At 47.8% G+C, this 21,248-nt stretch overlaps 1 protein-coding gene across 1 annotated transcript in view; it reads right to left on the reverse strand.

The window, feature by feature from the left end:
- Positions 1–21,248, reverse strand: part of UBR4 (ubiquitin protein ligase E3 component n-recognin 4) — a 122,506-nt gene that overhangs the window by 59,929 nt on the left and 41,329 nt on the right. Inside the window, exons 36-58 of the mRNA XM_033115099.1 lie at positions 20,828–20,898; positions 20,591–20,738; positions 19,931–20,158; positions 19,127–19,297; positions 17,619–17,801; positions 16,572–16,730; positions 16,086–16,238; positions 15,434–15,661; positions 14,958–15,115; positions 13,798–13,969; positions 13,340–13,541; positions 12,283–12,446; positions 11,634–11,850; positions 10,590–10,806; positions 8,626–8,689; positions 8,064–8,198; positions 6,910–7,084; positions 5,902–6,042; positions 4,881–5,002; positions 4,146–4,257; positions 2,088–2,218; positions 1,792–1,969; positions 1,226–1,330 (exon numbers count right to left, since the gene is read on the reverse strand). Of these exons, the coding sequence (XP_032970990.1) occupies positions 1,226–1,330; positions 1,792–1,969; positions 2,088–2,218; positions 4,146–4,257; positions 4,881–5,002; positions 5,902–6,042; positions 6,910–7,084; positions 8,064–8,198; positions 8,626–8,689; positions 10,590–10,806; positions 11,634–11,850; positions 12,283–12,446; positions 13,340–13,541; positions 13,798–13,969; positions 14,958–15,115; positions 15,434–15,661; positions 16,086–16,238; positions 16,572–16,730; positions 17,619–17,801; positions 19,127–19,297; positions 19,931–20,158; positions 20,591–20,738; positions 20,828–20,898 (3,634 nt within the window). The remainder of the gene's footprint in view (positions 1–1,225; positions 1,331–1,791; positions 1,970–2,087; positions 2,219–4,145; positions 4,258–4,880; positions 5,003–5,901; positions 6,043–6,909; positions 7,085–8,063; positions 8,199–8,625; positions 8,690–10,589; positions 10,807–11,633; positions 11,851–12,282; positions 12,447–13,339; positions 13,542–13,797; positions 13,970–14,957; positions 15,116–15,433; positions 15,662–16,085; positions 16,239–16,571; positions 16,731–17,618; positions 17,802–19,126; positions 19,298–19,930; positions 20,159–20,590; positions 20,739–20,827; positions 20,899–21,248) is intronic.

The following is a 21,248-nucleotide window of genomic DNA, read 5'->3' on the forward strand; positions in this document are numbered from 1 at the left end:
TTACCATTCACAGTATAGAACTCTGAATTTTTAAGAGATTTGTTTTGTAATCAGTCAATTCGTGCTTGTGAGGAAATCACTCATCATGAGCTCTTGCACCAACCCTGTGTTTCTCTTTAATCAGGTGGTCCAGAGGGCAGCTCACGGGGAAATGTCACCCCTCCGAATCATCCTCATCAGATGCTATTATTATAATGAAGCAAGGAAATTCCCCAGAGACAGCCACAGCATCCAGGATCAGGGCTGAGCTGAGACAGGAGGAAAATGCTGGATGAGATACATGGGGGAGGAAAGCCACGACAGCCACAGAGCACATGGGAACACAAGTGGCACAGCACGACAGTGACCTCCAAGCCTGAAATGACAGCAACTAAAGAGACCCAGGGGAAGCAACAAGCCATGGCAGCAGTGAGAGGGGACAGCCGATTTCTCCCTTTTTTAACTAACCGGGGTAAAACTCCCGAAAGGAAAAAAAAAAGGAGGTAGAGAAGGAGGAATAGGAAGAGGAGGAGGAGGAGGAAGAAAAAGAAAAGGAGGAAACAAATACAGGAAAGCACCCTCTGAAAAACTCTAAATCAACCCTTAAATTACTCGGGGGTTGATCTCCCGGTGGCTTGTTCAGATGTTCCATTCTCTTCTACTTGGTCCAACTGTCTACTCAGGAAATATATTTTTTCTTATCAGATTAGGAAAGAGAGTGAAAGTGAACACAAAATGAGGCCAGGAGATTTCCTATGCATTTGACTTGTGCCCCAACCCCCTACCTCCCAAGCTCACAGCTCTCTAATGGTTAATCACACTGACCTGAAGCATAACAGGTCTCGCAGCTTTACTTTTATTTGCAAACGAAGAGGAAAAGTTAAAAGGTATGAGCTCTAGTCCTTGTCTCACTTTCCGTATTGTCCGAAACGTTAGCCCTCTGGTGAACAACCCCGACAGCTGTCATCTAAGCCCTAACGCGATCGACCTGCACGCTTGCTCTCTGGGCCTTTCCTCGGCAATGAGCGGAAGCCAGGCAGCATGCAAGTGCAGGGAAGCGAAGCCACGAGCGTCCTGGCCGAGCCGCATCGGTATGCCTTCCACACCCATATTTCTAAAGCAAAGGCAGAAGCAGGAAGTCCAGAATGGCCTGTCAAAGCAGCTGCCCGTTCCACTCTCACAGCACCGGAAACGAGGCTTAAGGGTCCTGGGGCCCTGAGCCCTGCTCCTTGCTGTGGACAGTTACCTGATGCTGTGGTGTCAGAGAGGGTTCCTGCGTCCAGAGAGGAAGAGCTGGGTGCCTGGCCGGACAGCCCCAGGCTCTGCAGGCCCAGGGCACTGCTGCTGCTGCCTGGGAAACAAGTGGAGAGTGAGCACAACATCCCCTCCAGACGGCATCCACAACGCTGCTTTGGCCACCTGCTGCCCTCAGGAGTATAAGCTCCAGCGTGTGACCCCCCTTTGGCCTAGAGGAAGCTAAGCGACAGCTACTGCTGTCCGACCACCGCGTTTGGTTACAGAGGTGGTGGAAGGCTTCCTTGAGCTCAGGTTGGGCACATGCTGGAGGGATCTAATAGATTTGCGAGGAAATAATCCAAAAGACCAAACTACCGGGAACTACACGATTAGCTCCCAGCCTGAAAATGCCACCACAATCCCTCTCACTCTCCACCTGTATCTCTGAACAGCTCTCACCCAGATCAACCTCTCCCCAAATCTGGGGACACGCTAAGTCAGCTGGACATCAGTAACTGCCAAACCCTCCTTCCGGTGTGGGGCCAATGGGCCGCTGCTCCTGGCACTGCCTTCTACCTTGTTGGTCCTGCTGCAGGCTCAGGGCAATGGCTAGTTCAACCATGGTCTCATCATCGGCATCAGGCGGGATGTCCAGCATGGGGGGGAAGCCCTCTGCGCCTGCCAGCAGGGCCTCCAGGGGAGAGGGGTTGCCGTTGTTGACATTTTCAGCTGTCTCCAGGACCATCGACTCAGACTGCAGAGAGAAAGCTCTGTCAGTGTCCCGCCGTACGTCGTAGCTTTGGGAAGTCCGCTACGTCCGAGCTGGAGGAGAGTTAGAGGCCCCTCCTCCGCTCTCTAGCTGCCAGACTCACCACCATCTCGAAGTCTCCGTGGTCCACCTCACTCTGCTCCTGGCTTTCCTGACGGATGTGACCACCATTCGGGATCCCTGACGGCTGCATCTTCTCATCCGCATCATCGTCGTCATCGTCATCCTTGTCTCCTGGGTCAAAGAAACCCCAGTCACCTGAAGGCGCATGACGCTCTTTCCTCCCTCGGCAAGTGGTAGGAAGAGTCATGGAGCAAAGGAAAGCCCAAACCAGCTACCAGCTGGTACCTGTGCCTTCGAAGTAAACTCCTGGGTGCTATGCCCGGCCTGTTCTCATGCTTTCTGGACTTGGCAGGGTCTGGGAAGATGGGATTGGCAGTGACAACTTGCCCCCTCCCTCCCATAGGAAAAGGTTTTTCCAGCTGATGAAGAGGAGGAAAACACACACACACACACACACACACACACACACACACACACACACCCTTCGATTCCAAAGGGAGTTCCATAAAGCAGAGAAATCTAAGACCAGTAAGGTCACAAGCTCCCACCAACTCTCAGGAGACCTTGGGCAAGACAGGCAAAATAATATAACTGAGATGTTTATCTGTTACCTGTCATAGCAGCTTAGAGTGTTATTTTACTATTTCTTTCCAAAACAATGGGGTCAGTGAAATTTTCACACTATCTAATCATGAGAGGAATGTGAACTGAAATGCAAAACCGTGAAATGGAAGCTGAGGACGCCACTACAGGTCCTGCCCTGGCCAGTTTCTGTGTGAAGGGGAGAAGCCTTCCAATAAGGGAGAAGTCCAGGTTCGACTCTTAACTGTCAGAAGAGGATGGAGACCTCCCCTTCCACCGGATGGGCTGTGAAAGCATGTGGATACGGCCTTCACTGGAAACATAAACTATCTGCACTCTAGCTTCTTGCCAAAGATGCACACGCTGTTGTCAAAAGCTTAGATAAGAAGATTGTCTGAAGGTCACGAAGTAAAATGCATTCCTCTAGACCTGCACCGTACCATCCCGTAGCCACTAGTCACACGTGGCTACTGAGCATTTAACATGTGACTGGTCCAAATGGAGATGTGTATTGGTATATACTACACACTAGATTAAGACAGGACCAAAAAGTGTTTTAAGGAGACAAAATATTTCACTAATAATTTTTTTATGTTGACTATGTGGTGAAATATTTTTGACATAGAAGGTTAAGTTAATTAATTTCAACATATTTCTTTTATTCTTTATAATGTGGCTAATAGAATTTAAAATTACATATGTGACTTCCACTGGAAATTTATTTCTGAGACAAATCAAATAACCGGAGAGTTACATAATATAATGCAAATATTTATACTACGAAAATTGCTTTTATTTATTTTTTTTTAACAAGAGAAAATAATCAAATTTAATATATATGTGTGGATGGGAACCCTGCATACACGACAGAGTCAGAGACCCCACATGCAGGAGAGGATCTGAGAATTGCTTTTATTAAAACGTTAAACGTTAAGCTGTTGACTTGGGTCCAAGTAGATCATGAGGGAAATCTCTTGTGAAATTTGCTGTCAAACTTATAGTAGGTAAGACCACTGAGGGTCTAGCCCCTTAGGCAACAAAAATGGATCCTTACGGAAGAGGTTTTATGCCAGGAAAATTCTATTTTTCCTGAGAAATAGCTGTTTTTGTGGGGGTTTTTTCTTTAGTCACTGTGATTTTTATAACTGTTCTTATTTTACTGTTGCTATGGCTCTTAGAGAGCTTTTAGCTAAAGAAAAGATCGTCACTTAACAACCACGCCAGACCTCATGGTGTCGATCTTTTTCTTTGTACTCTTGGCTTGATTTTACTATTGCACCTTGATGATTTTACTATTGCACCTTGAATATGTGTCTTGATTCTCTTCATTTTTGTTCTACTTACTAGGTGCATTTTCCTTAAATTCTTTATGGACTAAGGGAGGGTAAAGCAATGGGTATATGAGCATAAACAAGTCTCCAGGACCTTGGTCAATATGAGCAGCCCACCCTCCCTTCCCCCTCTTCCCACCACACACACACACAGATGAGCCTACACCAGACATCACGTCACGTACCCATTGGAGTGTTGCTTCGAGGGGAGGAGGGCAACGTCACGTGTCTCCGCTTGTTCCTGGGTCTTAGGACTCGAATTAGAGCTTGTTTACAAGAGAAGCTCACAGCAGGATCCTGAGGTTGAAAAGGAAACTGTCAGGCTTAGGTTTTATATTATTCATGGAACCATCTATAAAATACTTTCCTCTCTTGGTTCATCATTTACATACATGTGGAAAATCTACCTCCTCTTGCCTACAACCCTGCTGAGAAGCCCATTTCCTGACTCGGCATGTGTAAGACCCATTCACTACCTGCCTGCATCTCAGTTGCTGGTAACAGGCTGGCATTTGCTCCTGAAGTCACTGTGACTCTCTACAAATGGGTTTTGGCTTTCCATCAGATGACCAGGCTCGTCTTAGCTCTGTGCTAAAATCAGTCCTGTCACACTTAGATTCTGTGCCAGGATCACTGGAAACAGACCTTGATGATGGTCATTCATATACTCATTCAATTAACACTTGGCACTAACTACACAGAAAGCACCAGGACCTTCAGCACTAAGCAAGACAAAGTCTACCCCTTCGCAAAGCTTTTGCTTCCACAGAATGAGTAAAGTCTTTAAGCTTTTACTGAAGTTGAAAACTCTTCATTCCCACTACCTCCCTTTAAGTCTGTTTTATCTCATTAGTTCGCAGACTTAGAAAAACGACTTTTCCCAGACATTGCCAGCTGTCTGGGGACGTGAGGACACGTACAGGACACAGGAGCATCTGCATATAGATCTTGGATGCCGTGTTAATACAGTCCAGCTCACACGTGCAGTAGCCATGGATAATGTCCACCAGAGCATTGACGGTCGCTTCCACATGAGTTAGGCCTAAAGGGGAGGGAAACACAACGGAAAAACTTCTCACTACTTGAGAGTCTAAGACAAAGGTACAAATTCTTACCCCCACATAAAGGTTAAGCTAACAAAAAAAATGACAAGCGCACACACGCACGCACACACACACACACACAGCAAAACAAATAAAACACACACACAGAATGCAGGCTGTCAGCATTACTTGTGATTTGTTTTATTAATACTCTCCTAATCTCCCAAAGTGTCCTCGAAAGCCTTTCCAGACATCCTGCATCACCAAAATAAGTAGCTGTCTACTCTCTATGGATATCAAGACATGGCAGAGAAGTGTAAAGAGGTGAGCAGATTCTAAATGTTCCCCAGGCTCCCCAAAGCTCAGGTGATGAGAAACATGACCTTGACCTGCTCTTTAGGTTTCTTGCCCAAGCAACTTCCACACACGAATGAGCACCAGGGGTTGTTCTACTTTTCTAGATTGCTGTTCAGATCCTTACTCTTCCACCGACACTCAGGACAGTGTAAGGGATTGGATACCAAAGACAGCAGGCAGCTTAGAAATGAAATTCTCAAGGCTGATGCTTACCTTTTACTTCTTGAATGGCTTTGAATCAAGCTTTCAAAGATTTTTTTAAACAATTACAAACACTGTGAAGGACACACACACACGCCTCTTTATGTGAAATATTCAACCCGACAGGAAAAGATACAGGAAAATCCCACTTCTCTGCCACATCACTACATTCCTGCATCAGGAACACTGCACTCATGTCAGAGACTTCTATTTTGTAAATATTAATTCTGGAAGAAATGGATGACGAAGACTAAAGGCTAAGGGTTCGATCTATTCAAAGACAGAACTTCTATCTGGCTTCATATCTATCAAGATTCAAGTATCCCTTTCAACATGATACCTGGCAGGCACGCAGGTGCCAAGAAGGCATTCTTGGGTTTGGAAGCATGGAGTTTCCAGAAGTGGTTCACCAGCTGGGTGATGAAACTGCAACAATCTCCTTCCAACTGCTTCTGAGGTTCTTTCCCCTCATCCACTCCTTCTAAGCAGGAGAAAGAAAACTATTAACGATGGTAAATTGGAGCTAAAATTTAATTTGTTTTAAGGTTAACTCAGGTCAAGGAAGCTTGCCTGGGGAGGGAGTTTCAAGTGGGGCCCCAGTCAATATGCCAACTATCCCTAGATTCCAGCAGACACATCTAGGAAAAAAACAGTCTGGGAAAGGAATATCACAGAAAACATTGTATGTTAGAATTAAGTAGAAGGGGGAGCATTCAGGATCTTTACAGCAGATTCAGAGATCTCAGGTCCACCCAGTCAACTTCTAAACACTAGGGGAACATCAGAGATTTTCTAGAATGATTCCTGGGTTATAGAATTAGAAGGGAAAACAACACGACGACAGCATATGGGAGCATGTACGTGACAGGGAATTGTAAAGGCATCAATAAACTATCTGATAGAGGCAAAACAGGTCTGGTCCCCAGCCAATACGAGGAGAAGAGAAGATAGAACTGAGCACGGAGAAAGGCCGTTATACGTATTAATAAAGTAATGGCAAAACAACAGCACGAAAGCAAAAGGTATGACCCTATGACCTTAAAGCAAGCAGGGCCCAAGCTTAACCATACCCTGAGGACGGTAAGAGGTAGTGATAGAATTTATCTGATGTCCAGAGCACTAAGTAAATCCAAGGACACTCCAAGGAATAAGCACTGGAAAGCACAATTATTTAAAATGGTACAATCCTAATATCACAAGCCCTACAAGGTACAAGAAGACACGAAAGAGTAAAATCCCTGTCTGAGAGCAAGGAGTCACTCAGAAGCCAGTGAGAAAAAGAGGCTGAAAGAGTGGAGAAGGTGCAGTAAGCCGATTTCAGGACCACGGCCATCCAGGCCAAGTTCACCTGTTTCCATCTGGGGCAGCTTGGACTCCGTGAAGTGGACAAGGTTGCTGGGGCGCATGATGGCGATGGAGCGAGCTGTGACCACCAGCCTCTGGAAGACCTCGGGGTCCAAGTCCTTGCCTTCTGTGCTGGACGTGTTGAGACACTGCACAGCTTTGCTCAGCAAGGCCTGATCCTACAACGGAAGGGTCACAGAGGATAAACCACAAGCAAGGGCTGGGTACTAAGGCAGAGAAGAGAGGCGAGCTGGCGGATCGTCAGGACGGTGACCTCCTCCCAAGAGAGTATGTTCATTACCACCAACTCCCTGGAACAACTCTTCAGAGTTCACCTTCTTAATATATAAAATATCACAAGCATGAAAAAGAAATCGAAAGTCACAAAATCAGTATCAAAGTATGAAGGGGAAACCAGAAACCACCCAATTCTCTAGAATTGCAATATCCCAGATCTCTTTCCTACAGAAGAAAGAGTCATTTCTTTGTGAATTCATATCTCCCAAAGATCGTGTTTCCAAAACTGCCTTTCCTGGGGAGGTTCAGCAGGTTAAACCCGTGATTCTCAGTTCTCTGGGTTGCAGGCAGACACGCCAACCAAGGCACCTGGGCTGCCTGGCTTCTTCCTCATGGACCTGAACTGTCCTCTTTTTCATCTATGGAAACCGGCCTAACTTACCGCCTTCGGCTGCGACTTACTTTCATAGGGGAGAACCGCTTCTCCCCAGATCTACCCCTCAGTCTCTCGCACAACCATCCAACACTGTCCTCACAGGCAAGTAACCGAATTGAGGGCTACGCCACAGCGGGCGGAGGGCAAACACCAACAGCCCTGGTCTCCTGAGTGATCCCCTCCTGTCACTCTCTTCCAGGGAGAAACCACCCACTCGAATGTCCTTCCCTCTCTTTCGGAAATCTTGCTGATCCTATCAGAATGACAGAGAACAGTAACTGCAAACCAAGAGCCCAGTGTTTGGCTTGTCTTTGGTTTACAGGGCTGTTCATTTCATTTCTCGGGAGACACTGTAGAGTGGCGGGGTCTAACCTCAACGCCATCCTTTCCCACCTTCCTTTGCATACGAAAAGCCAACTTACTTGATCCCGTCCATGCCCCAGCTTCTGCCTGTACAGAAGGCAGCCCTGAGAGGGAACGGTTACCTTGTGGCTGTGGTAGGCCGAGCGGCTCGTGTGCAAGCTGGCCAGAAGACTCTTGGATTGCTGCTGGACACTGGCGGGGGCTGGCAGGGATAGCAGCAAAGTGGCCAGCTCCTGAGCCGCGTTCTTGTTTCTTTCCTGACGTGGAAGACAGCAGGGTTACCATGAACCCTGCCAAATCCATGCAGAATGCACTGTCCACACTCTACCCTGCCCCTCCCTCCCTTCTAGGCCACAGGCAAGGTTATGCTCCATGGACTGACTGCAAAGAGCAAAACAAAGAATTTCAGGAACTGTCATCCTCCCACAATACAGCTGCAGAAACTGAGTCCAAGACCATGACTCAGAGAACAGTGTTGTTACCAGCACTCGTCCTACTCGGTGGCTCACTGACTATCGGTCCCTGAAAGGAGGACCGCAGGCCTGCAGCTGAAGGCTTCTTTGCAGCTTCTTTGAAAATCAAGATTATGCTACAAATGTTCTTTAGGTTCTCGGCGCCTCTGACGACTCCACTGACTCCCTGCCTCTTCAGAAAGCTCCCATGTACTGTGAAAAAGGAACTTGCCTTTTCGATGATTGGACCAACCGCAAAGCAGCTTTCCAGGGCTTCCAAAGAACTCACGACCAGCCTAGGGAGACAAAGGAGCTGGCTTGAGCACGACCACCCTTCTTTCTATCTTGTGCATTAGCCCGTGCAGACCAGAGACGTGAGGACCTTGGGGACCGCTAACGAATGCCAAGTACAAAATCAAAGCACAAGACCTGCCACAGGCACCATGCATATTGTTTCCTTGTGTCACAGGCCAGAAGAAACCTGGCTCCTGCTTAGAGAGCAACCTGAGGCCAAGTTCATAATCCATAACTCGAAGACAGGGCTTTTCTTCCTCAGAAAGGATAGATGTGCTTCCTTCTGCTGCCTGTGGCAGGGATCACTGAGAAGGGATTAACGGTCTCAGGTGCCCAGAGATCAGTGGGCCAGGGGATGTACAAAGGGAGAGGTAAGCCACCTTCTTACACTGGGAAGGTAAGGTTCTAGTTTACTGACACCTCCTAGAAAATGCACAAACGCAATTCCTACGAGTCCCTAAGTATGGGGAAAAGCGCAAACTGTATTTTCAGAAGCATGCCAACTGACAACATTTACAGGGTACTACAAAGCACCTTTAGCAACCTGAGCAATTTTCTCTTAGGAAAGGAACAGGAAACCCAACTGTTGAAGGGTACGTGTGACATGCTCCCAACCCAGGGCCGACTCCTGAGAGTTTCATGTGGCACAGTAAAGAGAGTGGCACCCTGACGGCTGACACTTGGGACAGAGAGGGCAAGTCCTCACAAGGCCGCTGGAGAGAAAGGCACGGGGTAGAGGAAGGAGTGAAGAGCTAGGGAAGAGGGACGAGAGGCACAAAACGAGTCGCACAGAACACGCTCTCCAGTGGCCTTTCAGATGGTAGGACGTCTCCGCTGTCCCGCCGCCCCCGCCCCCCTTCTCATCCGCTGCAGAGAGGGCCCAGACAGGAACGGGGGAAGGAAAGAAAGCCAAGAGAGTCTGAAGCGGCCAACACCAAGTGCGCACGTCCAACCCTCCGCGTACCCCCCTTTTACGCGGGACAGCTCTGCAGCCATGCAAGGACCAGGACAGAAAGAAGCAGGAGGACTCTTCCACAGAAGCAGAATCAATGCAAAGCCACACCATCGGTTACACTGCTCTCTGACACACACTCACTCGTGCAGAGGAAAGAAAGAGGGCATACTAACCGGTCCAGCTTGGTTAGGGACTCAGTTTCAGAACTTGGGGGAGAAGCAAAGAAAAAAAAAGGAAAAAAATGTGAAGCTCATCAGAAACCTGGAAACACATCCTAAGCAAACAATATGAGAAATAGGGTAGGGGAAAAAAGAAAGAGAGAGAGAGAAAAGAGGGGGCTGCTGCTGGGGGGCAGTGATTCCAAGCCAGGCTATTCTTAGGACTTACGATGTAAGAAACTCAACATCTTACATCATGCGTTACTTCGTCTGCCATGGCAAACCAGTAGCTACCTAGCACAAAGAAGCCAAGCGCAATGCTTCAGAAGGCCACTGGAGGGAGCCCTAGCAGGCTCTGAACTCGGCTACAAGACGCAGCCGCCTGCAGCCGGTTATCACCACGTTAAGTAGCTGCTGCAGAGAAAGACGAGAAGATGATGACACCAGAATGAAAGGGAAGAGTTTCCCCTATAACTTCAGCAAGACTGGATTCCTAAGCCATAATACTAGCTCAAACATCTTCTAGTCAGCAGCCTCCGGCCACTCCAAAGGGAGCCTGAGCATGAAGGGAAGGCACAGGAGCCCGCGGGCAGAGACGAGTCAGGTGGCTCTCAGGCTTTGTCTGCACACTAAGGAGACACTGTGTGTCAGGGAGTTGTGTGAAAACTTGAAAATCACAGGTGAGACTTGGGCGGTTAGTGGAGGCTGACTCTCTTAAGACACAGGTTCTGTAGGGAGAGTGAAAACTGGTGAGAATTGAAGCCAAGCCCTGCCAGTGCATGCTGGTACCTCTCCAGGACAGTTCCACTGGTGGTGGCAGGGGCAGCTGAGTCACTCTCTCCAGTGCCATTGCTCTGGTTCAGGTTGGAAGGGCAGATGTTGCTGATGGAGGCAGAAGGGAATTCTTCCGGGGGCTCGTCGGGCCAGCCAAACTGCTCTTTAGTCTTGCCATAAATTTTTACAGCATCGATCATGGTGACACCTGCAGGATCCACCGAGGCTCCGACTGCAGTAAGCAAGAGAAGCCCTTAAGAAGCATGTTTTCTAAAGGGCTACCACCACCGCCCTCCAAAGCAAAGACCAGACCAGTTTGGGCACAGTAGCAAATCACATGGATTTCAGTCATAGAGGAACCTTATCTCCTCAGGCTTCAGCAGCACTTTCATCTTGTATAGATGCTGAACACGTGAAGAAAGTTCTACTGGTCACAAGCCAATGAGCTCTACACTCGGGAGAGTCCCTCCCCATCACTTAGGGGTCAGAGCCTCTGATGCCATCAGGGTACTGACGGTATCACCCATCGCCACACCCAGGGAGCTCTGAGCATGACCTCTGTTCACAGATCATCACCCTTTACACTAAAAGCAACTATTTCCAAGAGAAAGAGCAATGCCAGCCTTATGGATGGCTCAGGCACTTGTACTCTGAGGGTTTAGTTTTCAACAGCATGGCAAGGCAAGGCATTAGCTAAGCACCCTCCAGCGACGTGGGACCTGAGGCCCTCATCTCTGCTTGAAGAAAGCCCTGCAATTGCACACGCTAACCTTGCCTCCTGTCTGCCTCAACACACAGGCAGCCCCTTCAGCAAGCCTACGGAAGCGAATCCCGCAGCCGAGCTGTACCCTATTTCTACTCCTCCCACTCTCAGGTGGCTCCCCTTCCTGTCACCTTGCCTCCTTTGTATCTCAAATGAAGCTCAGAGTTTCAGAAGAGAGCACAGAGCTATCAGTAGAGCAGAGGGTTCCCAGAATACCAGAGGGTCACGGGGCAGGGCCCCCCAGTCAGCAGCCACTATGAGAGGGACACAGGCTGGGCCAGGGGCTGGTGACTCACTGAAGAGGTTCAGCTTCTTATCAGCCTGCAGGGCCTCTTCTCTGGTGAAGGGGAAGTCAAACCAGCGCGAGCGACTCAGGTTAAGCTGCATTGTCCTGCCGAATATCTCAATATACGACGGGGCCCGTTCGATCGCCTGCGACCCAATCTGGATCCGCATGCCGGTCATCACCATTGTGCTGTTGTTGTTACTGATCTCAATGGTGAAGCCACCGGGCTGGAGGGAGGAAAGGCACACGTCAGAGACGAGACAAGTTCCTCAGGGTAAAGCTGCGCACTCTCCTGACAGGGTCTCCACGTGTGATCCTAGGCAAGTCCGTTATCCCGGTAGCTCCCCGGTACTGACTTCCTTGCCCCCAAAGATGGAGACATTGAGGCAGGAAGCAGACTCTCCTCAGGCTTGCTTCTCCTGAGCATGCACCACCCCGCTGCGCTCAGCACAGTACCCCTATTGGTAACGTTGGAGTAGGAGCCCTTGTGCACGGGAGTGAGAATATCATTTACTCCGGGGGCTATACAACTCGAATCAAGGGTTAGTGACTGTGAATATCCACTTTATACTTGGGTCTAAACACAGGTGTGTTCTTGAACACTACTGTTGATGAGTCCTGCCCCCCCAGGGACCAAACCCAGCCGGGGCAGTCCTCACCTTGGTGTTGGCCACATACATGCCGGTGGAATTCAGCCGGTGCTTTATCTGTTGTGCATTATAGACCTGCAGGAGGTCATTACCACCAAACTCCACATCTGTCAGCTGCTGGTTGTGTTCAAAGAAGTCAATGGGGAAGGTCACCTGGCTAGACGTGCGCGTTGCTGTGGAGAGCAGCACCAGATTGCCGAGAGCGTCGGTAAGTGGGGTCTCTACCACCGCTGCGCCCACGCCACAGGTAAGGACTCCTTCCCACTGAGCCCACGCGCACACACTCTGACCTTTCCAGACAAGCTCTCGGTTATAACATCTGCATCAATGTGATGCCTACACCTGGTTACCTGTGCAATCATCACTATCCCTATGACCTAGCGGGACAAAGAAATCTGGTGTTGGTGTTGGGTATAGTTAATACCAACAGGTTCTCTCACGGCTGGTTTATTTAAAATAGAAACTGCTTCTTCACTGGAGGATGAGCTGCATCATGATCTCAAACACGGACTCAAGGACAAATCTCAGGTAATGGGATGACCCCTGCAATGGTCTTTGCTTAGCCAGACTCAGCCCTAAATTCAAGCTTTCATTCCCCGCTGAGGCCTCCACCGTCAGGAGCAAGACTCCCACCTCGGAGACCGATGATGGGTGCTTCACTACTCGGCGAGACATTAACCAACTGAAGGACCGATCCTTCCATCAGTTCCACCTCGCACTTCACATCAGGCAAGCCATTTTCCCCAAACCCAGAGTAAAGTCTCTCGAACAAGGTCCAGGAGAAATTTCTTTCCTGGGCACCTAAAAATGGCTGGCCTGAAGTTGAGAGCCAATGGGTGCTTTCCCATTTGTACAATGTGTCTCTAAAAGCCACACAGACCATTGGTGGCTTCAGGAAACTTGACTCTGCTTTTGGGAAATGAGCTAGCATATATCCCTACCTTTACAAAACGTGCAAGCGGGACAGTCACCAACTCTTCACGGACATTTACAACAGTCTACGCTGGGTCATCATCTAGAAGACGCCACTCCCACTCCCCCACCAGTCTCTGAGGAGGCGCCTTACTGATGGTAGCCGCTTTCCGCTTTCGAACAGGCTTCATTATGCTGAGGACACTGCTGGGCTGCAGTGACGGCTGCAGCCAGTAGGAGGTGTTCTCCACGTTGGCCATGTAAATGCGCAGGCTGCCATCCTCACACAGCAAGATCATGGTGGTCCGCTGCTGCTCGTTGCAGGCTGTGTGTCTAATGGCGACCATGTCTTGGATCTAGGGGCAGGGGACAACGGGGGATGTCAGTTCCCACACCCACAAGTCAGAACCTACAGAGAGAAAGAGGCAGGGAAGCAACTGGTTTCGTGCTCAGCTATGGGTTACAAAGGATGGCGAAGGCATCTAGGAGAAAATGGATCACAGTTCTTTTATAGACCTCCACCGAAAGAGCTGGAAAAGTGGCAGAATACACAAATATAAAACTAGACCAGGTTCACAGTTGATTCCAGTGATGGGAGAATCTGGCACTGACCTTTGCTTTAGCAGGAAGAGTCTTTATCTCTTGAATAAGAAAAGTGTCTGGTTTCACCATGACTACCAGTGGCACACCTGTGGTTTGCTGGACACAACACACCAAGCCAGGGTGGTTCATCACCTCAGACCACTGGCAAAGGGCAGGAGACGTCTTACTGCCACCATTGGAACTGCACACAACAAAAGTGGCCACAGTTAGGTGTCAATCACCAACTACTTGTGTTTCCTTTGACCTAACAGCCTGACTCCTAGAGCAACATTTGTTCAGGGACTCAATTATCCACAAGTCTCAGCTCTATTCCGAGCCATATATATATATATATATATATATATATATACACACACACACACACACATATGTACATATATATACTCTCACATGGCCCAATGTGTGAGGTTCCACTGTCTAAGGATGCCAACTGCATAGGGCCACAGAGATGCCCAAGGCTGATGATCCATTTTCTTTTTTTTTCTTTTTTTTGATCCATTTTCCTAGTAAGACTCTCCAAGCATATCAAGCTATATCTGAATGGTATCCACTTTATTTCATCCCAAACCAGGTCATTCATAAAACAGAAACCAGACACAAAATGCTATAATGGCTTTTCAGTATCAGATTAAGAAAAGATGGCAAGAAACCCTAAACCTCTTCTTCCTCCTCCATGAATAAAACACTCACTACCTCACACATACCTCTACTATCTGGAAATGTGATGGGAGCCTCTGCCAACCCCAACCATGCCCTGACTACTGACACCACGTTCTACTTACTGATAAATTTCCCAGGGGGGCAACTTAAAGGGCATTTTGACAGCATGTGTGTCTAGGAGAAGCTTACTTTCCCTTCTCAAAACTCAGTAATCATATTAAAATCGGGTTTGCTGCCTTGACTATAGCTTTTCCTTCTGAGTGACAGTCGTCCCCCAAATTATCTCTTTTAGCTTGGGGTCTCCATGGTGGGGGACCAACCATGTAGACAGCCCAACCTGTCGACACTGGATGCTGCTTGATTTTAAAGATCCCTAACAGGGGACGGAGAGGTTTGCTGGAGAGAAGTAAGTTTCACCAGATTCATACCAGAAGGCACGTGCGAAGGGGACAGGGCTCCCCTATTACTGTGGGCGCTGGAGAAGCTGGACACTCAGGGCTCATGCTCACCTTTTGATGTTGATGGAGAAAAGCTGCAACACCTCCAGAGTCGTCCTGCTGATGGTGGCTGCAAAGGACCGGCCTTGACAATAGCTGAAGAACAACATTTGCAACACGTGGGAGTAGTAGACAGACACGCCGCCGCCTGCCACCTGGCTGTTACTGTCCTGTGAGGAGAGCGACACAGCATTTGCATGAACTCCTCATGTGGCCTTGGCTACCAGCTTCCAGCTTGGCTGATTATTAGTTTTAAATCATTACTACGGGCTCTCCTAGTCTAAGCATGAGATCCCTGTGGGCAAATCTTAGAATTACGTGAGAATAAAGAAACATCAAATTGAATTAGCTTAGTCCTGAAGGACAAGAGTTTTTGCAATTAGGTAAAAAGTTAGAAGAAAAAACAAAAAAAGGCCATGAACAACAACAGACGAGTTGCTAAGCTAATGAAATCTGGAATAGAAAGGATCGGCTACATGTGCTCTAACCTTCAGGTCCTCGTGGTTGATTTCCAGAACATTCGTAACATAGAAGGGTCCCTGCTGAGCACTGCTGGCCTCCTCCATGAGCTGAGTATAGATGTACCCAGCTGAAGACATTATAACGACGATGTTCTTTCCCTCCTCGTTGAAGAGGAAGGTAACGTCTCTTATCTTTGAGCTCGGCAGAAGAAAGTAGAAGGTTGGACTCAAGGCATCAACGGACAGGTCATAAATCTGCAGGACGGATGGAAGACAGATGAAATAACGGAGGTCTATTTCAGCTGCACCCCCAAATTCTCCTGGAGAACGCAAAGGGCTGTAACTGATGAGTCCCGGGCATTTGTTCTCCACTCAACAGCACCTGTAAGTGTTTGGCCCTGAGCATATAAAGAGGAATAAAGCATCTTTTCCTCTCCCTCAAGAAATGAGCAGGAGAGCGAGACACATCAACAAATTCTGTGACAAATGTAGGGACAGCTGTGCACTTGGAACAGCAGGGACAGAACCTGGATGGGTTTCATACTGGCTACACACAGAAAGCTCCCGCTCAGTCAGCGTTGGGCCAAAAGGCAACAAAATGTTGGGATTTTTTATTTTTAGTTTCTGGGAAAAGCCAGCACACAATGGAGATCAGACATTCAAAGAGCGGTTACTGTACCTTGACGAAGTCTGCAGTGACAATCGCTAACTCAGTCTGTGAACCAGGTAACCACACGGCTTTGATGATGAAGTTCCCCGTGGCCAACTGGGGGTGCAGCACCAAGTGATCCGAAACAGAGCCTGAGCTACTGAAGGTCAGCACGTGACAGTCCTGGATGCAGTTGAAGGAACAGCATGGTTAAAAGTTGATTTGGAAATAGGCTAATTCATTTCAGAGTTCTACTGTTCCCTTTTCTTCCCTAATAGTCCCTGCTTCCAGATAGTATTCAGACTTTCTAGTAACATATTCAGGTTTCAAGAAGACACAAAGGATATTTCCGATAGAAAAGCAATCGGGAAGAAATTCAGAGAAAGACTTCTCTTGCATTAAGCAGCTTTTAAGTTTAACCTCAACAAGTTAAGAGAAAGTGGTGCTGAGAACAGGAGAGGGAAGGTGACTAGGATACATAGCTGTAGGTAACCAACGCTGAAGCGTGACTGTTACCTTCAGCCCGCACACGGCCAGGTAGTCCTCTTTGCACGGATTCCCAGTGAGGCTCAGCACAGTAAAGGGGACAGGGGCAGATGCTAGGCGGGTCAGAGTCAACTTCCTCTTGCTGGAATCTGCTTGCTTCAGGAGTGCAGACAGCTGCAGAACAGTGATCTGGAAAGGAACAATTACCACTTCATTCTTACCCCGAGTCCTCACAGAGAACACAGAGCAAAACAAAAGCTTCTTCAACAGCTACTAGTTTGTAGGTGTTTATCGTGGATAAGTCTCCTAGGAAAATCCTACACCAATATCGGCCTCTATTTCTCCTGGCTGAAAGGTATGGGATGTCTTTCATTTCCTCCTTCCAGTTAGGACCAAACAGATGAGTAATAAAAGCAATTGCTCTCTATATCATGTTAATAAAAATAAAAAATTCCCTTGTACTATGCCCTTTCTAGCTTTCTACGAAATGCTTTTAAAGTATTTTTGAACTGTTTTAAGGGCTATTCATCCCTCTAGTTTTTTATTTAAGATTAAAACAACATTACTGGTGATGAAGAAGCCAGAATACAGAAAACCGTGAATTAAGATACCTACCCCTTGTCCAGCTTCTCCTGGTTCTGTAACACAGCACATACCCTTCCCTGTGTCCTTAGAGAGCTGAGGGGCAGGCAGAACTAAACAGGGAACACTCAGCCTTCCTATGATGACGTTTCTCTGTCCGTCTGTGCCTCCCAGAGTGACCAAACTGGGCAAGACTGGGAGCCACACTGTCCTAGGAACTGCTGGTCATTACCTTCCCCTGGGGGCTTGAAGGCTATGTTTTGAGTAGGAATTTACCCATTGGAAACCCAGTCTTTGTTCTCGCCATACTAGGTCTAAGTCTAATCATGCTACTCAGGGTAGAAATGCCCATGGAGAACTGCCCCTAAAGCATTCTTAGAACCCGACAGACTATTATTCCCCAGAGGGCCAACCTGAGCGTAGTCATCTATCTGTTTTGCTTAGCACTTAGGACAAACATGACTTAAATAAGTGAGTAGGAACTGGAGGACCCACCTTGCCTTTCTCATGGCTGACAGCCAAGTGCTGGCGGCGCCCGTGTGGGGAGGACAGCACGCACATAGCCACCCGCCTGAGCACGTGGGCACTGATTAGCTGTCGAATGGTCTGGCCCTGGTCTCCGCTGTAATTCATCCGGACGTTCTCAAAGGCACCTTCCTGGGAGCCCAAGGTGGGAACCTGGTAAAGAGGGAAGCAGAGAGAGCAGGCAGTAATAAGGCAAGCAAGCTCAAGTGGATTCATACGCTGTGCACGTGACCGAGATACTGCACGGTTTGGTCATTCAAGAGCAAGGGATTCCAACCTCTAATGCATAGATACAGGTAAATTTGAAAAGTTATTGTCAGTCCAATAAGAACAATGCAGTGAACGTTTCATAAAGCTAAATTTAATTAATAAAAGTACTGGATTCCGGGGTGACCAGTTAGCTCAGCTGGTTAGAGCGCAGTGCTAATACCACCAAGGATGCCAGTTTGATCCCTGCCTGGGACACCGTGAGCTGCACCCTCCTTAAAACGTTTTGGCTTCTAAAAAATGTTAAAATGCCTTTTTAAAATAAAATATGGTGATGATAATGGAATTTTTCTTCACTGCTTTAACTTGGGAAAATTAAAAGTCAGCAGCTTTATGGATCACCACACCAACACTACCCCAGTATTTTTTAGGTTCATCTTTAATATCGAAAAGTCTAAAAACAACTGCTCTAAAACTGTGACTATTTTTTGTTTGTTTGTTTGTTTGTTTGGAGAGTGAAGGGAGCATATCCTGGACCACATAGGTGTCTTCTACTCCTTACATTCAGGTACCTTGGTTTTAAAGGCATGGATTCAGAAACCTCTGTTATACTGCTGTGTAACCACTGTGTAAAACTGATTTTTAATAAAATACCTAAATATGCATGTGTACGTATATGTGTGGATTTCCAAGTGAATATTCTTCCCTTAAAAGCAGTCACCTGGTGAGATCTAGTCATGCACTTCATTGAGTTTTACGCTTCCCTTTACTTTCCACGGAAGAGGTCATGCAGACCCCACCGGAAGTCCTATAGTCAGTGCTCAGCATAGGTTTTACAGTAGATAATGACTTACAACTTATAACCCACGTCATACGAAGAACTAAAGGAAAGTCACTTAAAGCAAAAGAGGGCAAACATTATTTTTGCAAGCTAGATGAGCCTCAGGGCAGAAGACACAGGAGGTTTTCTATTTGATACGCGGAATAAATTTCTAACTATCGTAAACTGCCTTCAAATGAAGATCCTCACATCTTGGTAGTTCATTTATATATATGAACTGAAAAGGGGAACTATTCTCTGGGTTGGTCCAAAGGACATCTTCTGAAAACACACCCCATGTGCTGGTTTTCACACCAGCTGTCAAGCTACCTGAGGTTCTAAGTTCTGAAAGGCCAGGGCTTGCCTGTTCTAAGGATACTCCTGAGACTCTAGCGCACTTTGGCGTCTCAGTAAGGAGGCCGGTTCCGACACCCACCCACCTGACACTCACCATCAGCTGGTCTGTCATCTCAACCACCTTCTCCACCGTGTGCAGCTCACGGAGGGCTTGCTGGGCCCGGCTGCTGCTCCCCACGGCTGAAGCCTGCTGAAAGTTGGTCTGAATGGCATCCATGAGGAAATTGAGCATGTCTAACACGAGAGGAGCGAAGGAGAAATTGGCCTGAGAAAAATCCAAATACACAAGTGAAAAAAAAAAACAGACAGAAAAATAATGGGTCATACTCATAATCATCTTTCAGTATCCACCCTAAGAACCCATTACGGAAAATCATCTCATTCTGTCCGGAAGGCTGGATTTGAATCCAGTCAGTATGTTACTACGCTACTAACTACAGAGCAATCTTTCTAAACCAGGACTCCCACACAGCCTAATATTCGAACGCGTCCATGCATAATTAGCTAACTTCTCTCCTGTGAAACTGGAATGGTTCTAGTAATATACCATCCTTGGGAAAACTGAGAAAATAGTCACTTGAATCACTTCCTGTATTCCGTGCTTCAGATGAGAAACCCCAGCCAAGAAAGAGTGTTCTAGAGTATAGCACAACTAAAACGTACCCTTCCACAAACCCCCATAATCCTCCTCGGTCATACAGCCTTTCCCTATAAGGTATGACTGATAACACATACTATTCAGATGCACACTGTGGAAACAAATACACTTAGAGAAAGGAGAAACAACTCCAAGTCCCACCAGTGGAGCTGCAAGGAGAACCCTGGGCACGGTTTGCTTGTGAAACACCTGGCCCGGCTCTGCCCTCTGCCCACGGTGCTGGGCACCACCAGAGCCCACCTGGTCCTGCAGCTCCTCCCGGCAGCCCTCCACGGTGCGGCACAGGCTGCTCTTCTTGGGTTTCTCCTCATCAGCACTCTTCCCATCACTGATGGTGACTTTAGCCTTGTCAGCTGGGGATGTGCTGGTGTGGCGCACTAGACTCTCCGAAACCCTGGGTTCACTCTGAAATGCTGACTCCTTCATGGTGGAGCTCATGCCACTGCTGGGTGTTCGCTTCACCAGCGCCTGGGGACAGAACACGTCAGAGGCCCTAAGCTCTTGCCACAAGCACAGATGAAATATTGCCTGAGATCTTGGAAGAAAATCTGACCCAAAGGAGAAATTGGCTAGCCATTTAAACGCTACCCGAAAGCCTGAATTCTGATCTTCAGGATATTCACCTAATACGTAACATACACCCACTCACAGCAGCAGGTCTTGAGTATAACCTCTGAAATCATGGGGAGGTCTTAGGACCTCCTGCAAGATCTCTAAGGAACCTGCAAGTTCTAACATTCTAAGTGAAGTGCTTAAGCCATGATCGGTGACAGGACCAGACGTTACTCCTGGACCCAGGCCATCATGAAGGTGACGTGGGAACTTCCCAGTTTGGCTGACGCACTCCTGGATCACTAACCAGTCACGCTTGACAGCCCAGCAAATGATGCAATCTCTCACCAAACAGCTGCCATCTTCCTTGGCTCCGCAGTCACAGAAGAAGGATCCGTACTTGGCATAGGAAATCTCGTGGTCCTTGTGGCACACCTTGGCGCACACTGTGCACACACCCACCCCATCCACCATCTTGCAGGTGTGACAGTGGTACCTACGAAGAATAAACACAAGCAAATGAGCCCAAGGTCACCACGCTCAAGGCCTGGCACACCCTTACCTAAAAGGAAAAACTCCTCTTACCAATGCTGGTTCATGAATTCTTTCTGAGTGATGGTGAAAGTGCAGAGTTTATTGCAAAGAGAATCTTCATCCTTCAAAGAGAGTAAGTCTTTTTAATCAGAAATATACCCCTCCACACCACACAGACACCCACAAAAACACACCCTTATGTAAACAGTCGACTCATAAATGGCCAGCAGAAACCCGCTCCAAGTGGAAATGTCATACATCCTGCAAATGTCCTGCAATTTCAGGTGTGACCTTAAGTAGTAGTGTGGTAAAGAGAGAAATCTCATGCCTTCTCTACATGAGTGCTCACCCCACTCCCAAGAACCTACCCCTGAAATGCTTTTTGGATGCAATAACTACAGGATTGCAGGATAGCTGAGTCTGGCTGGAAGAAGGCAATGCTTATTAAATAGCCCTTTGCCCCAGGAGATAA

Source organism: Rhinolophus ferrumequinum, chromosome 9, assembly GCF_004115265.2.
Source record: "Rhinolophus ferrumequinum isolate MPI-CBG mRhiFer1 chromosome 9, mRhiFer1_v1.p, whole genome shotgun sequence".
Taxonomy (NCBI): domain Eukaryota; kingdom Metazoa; phylum Chordata; class Mammalia; order Chiroptera; family Rhinolophidae; genus Rhinolophus; species Rhinolophus ferrumequinum.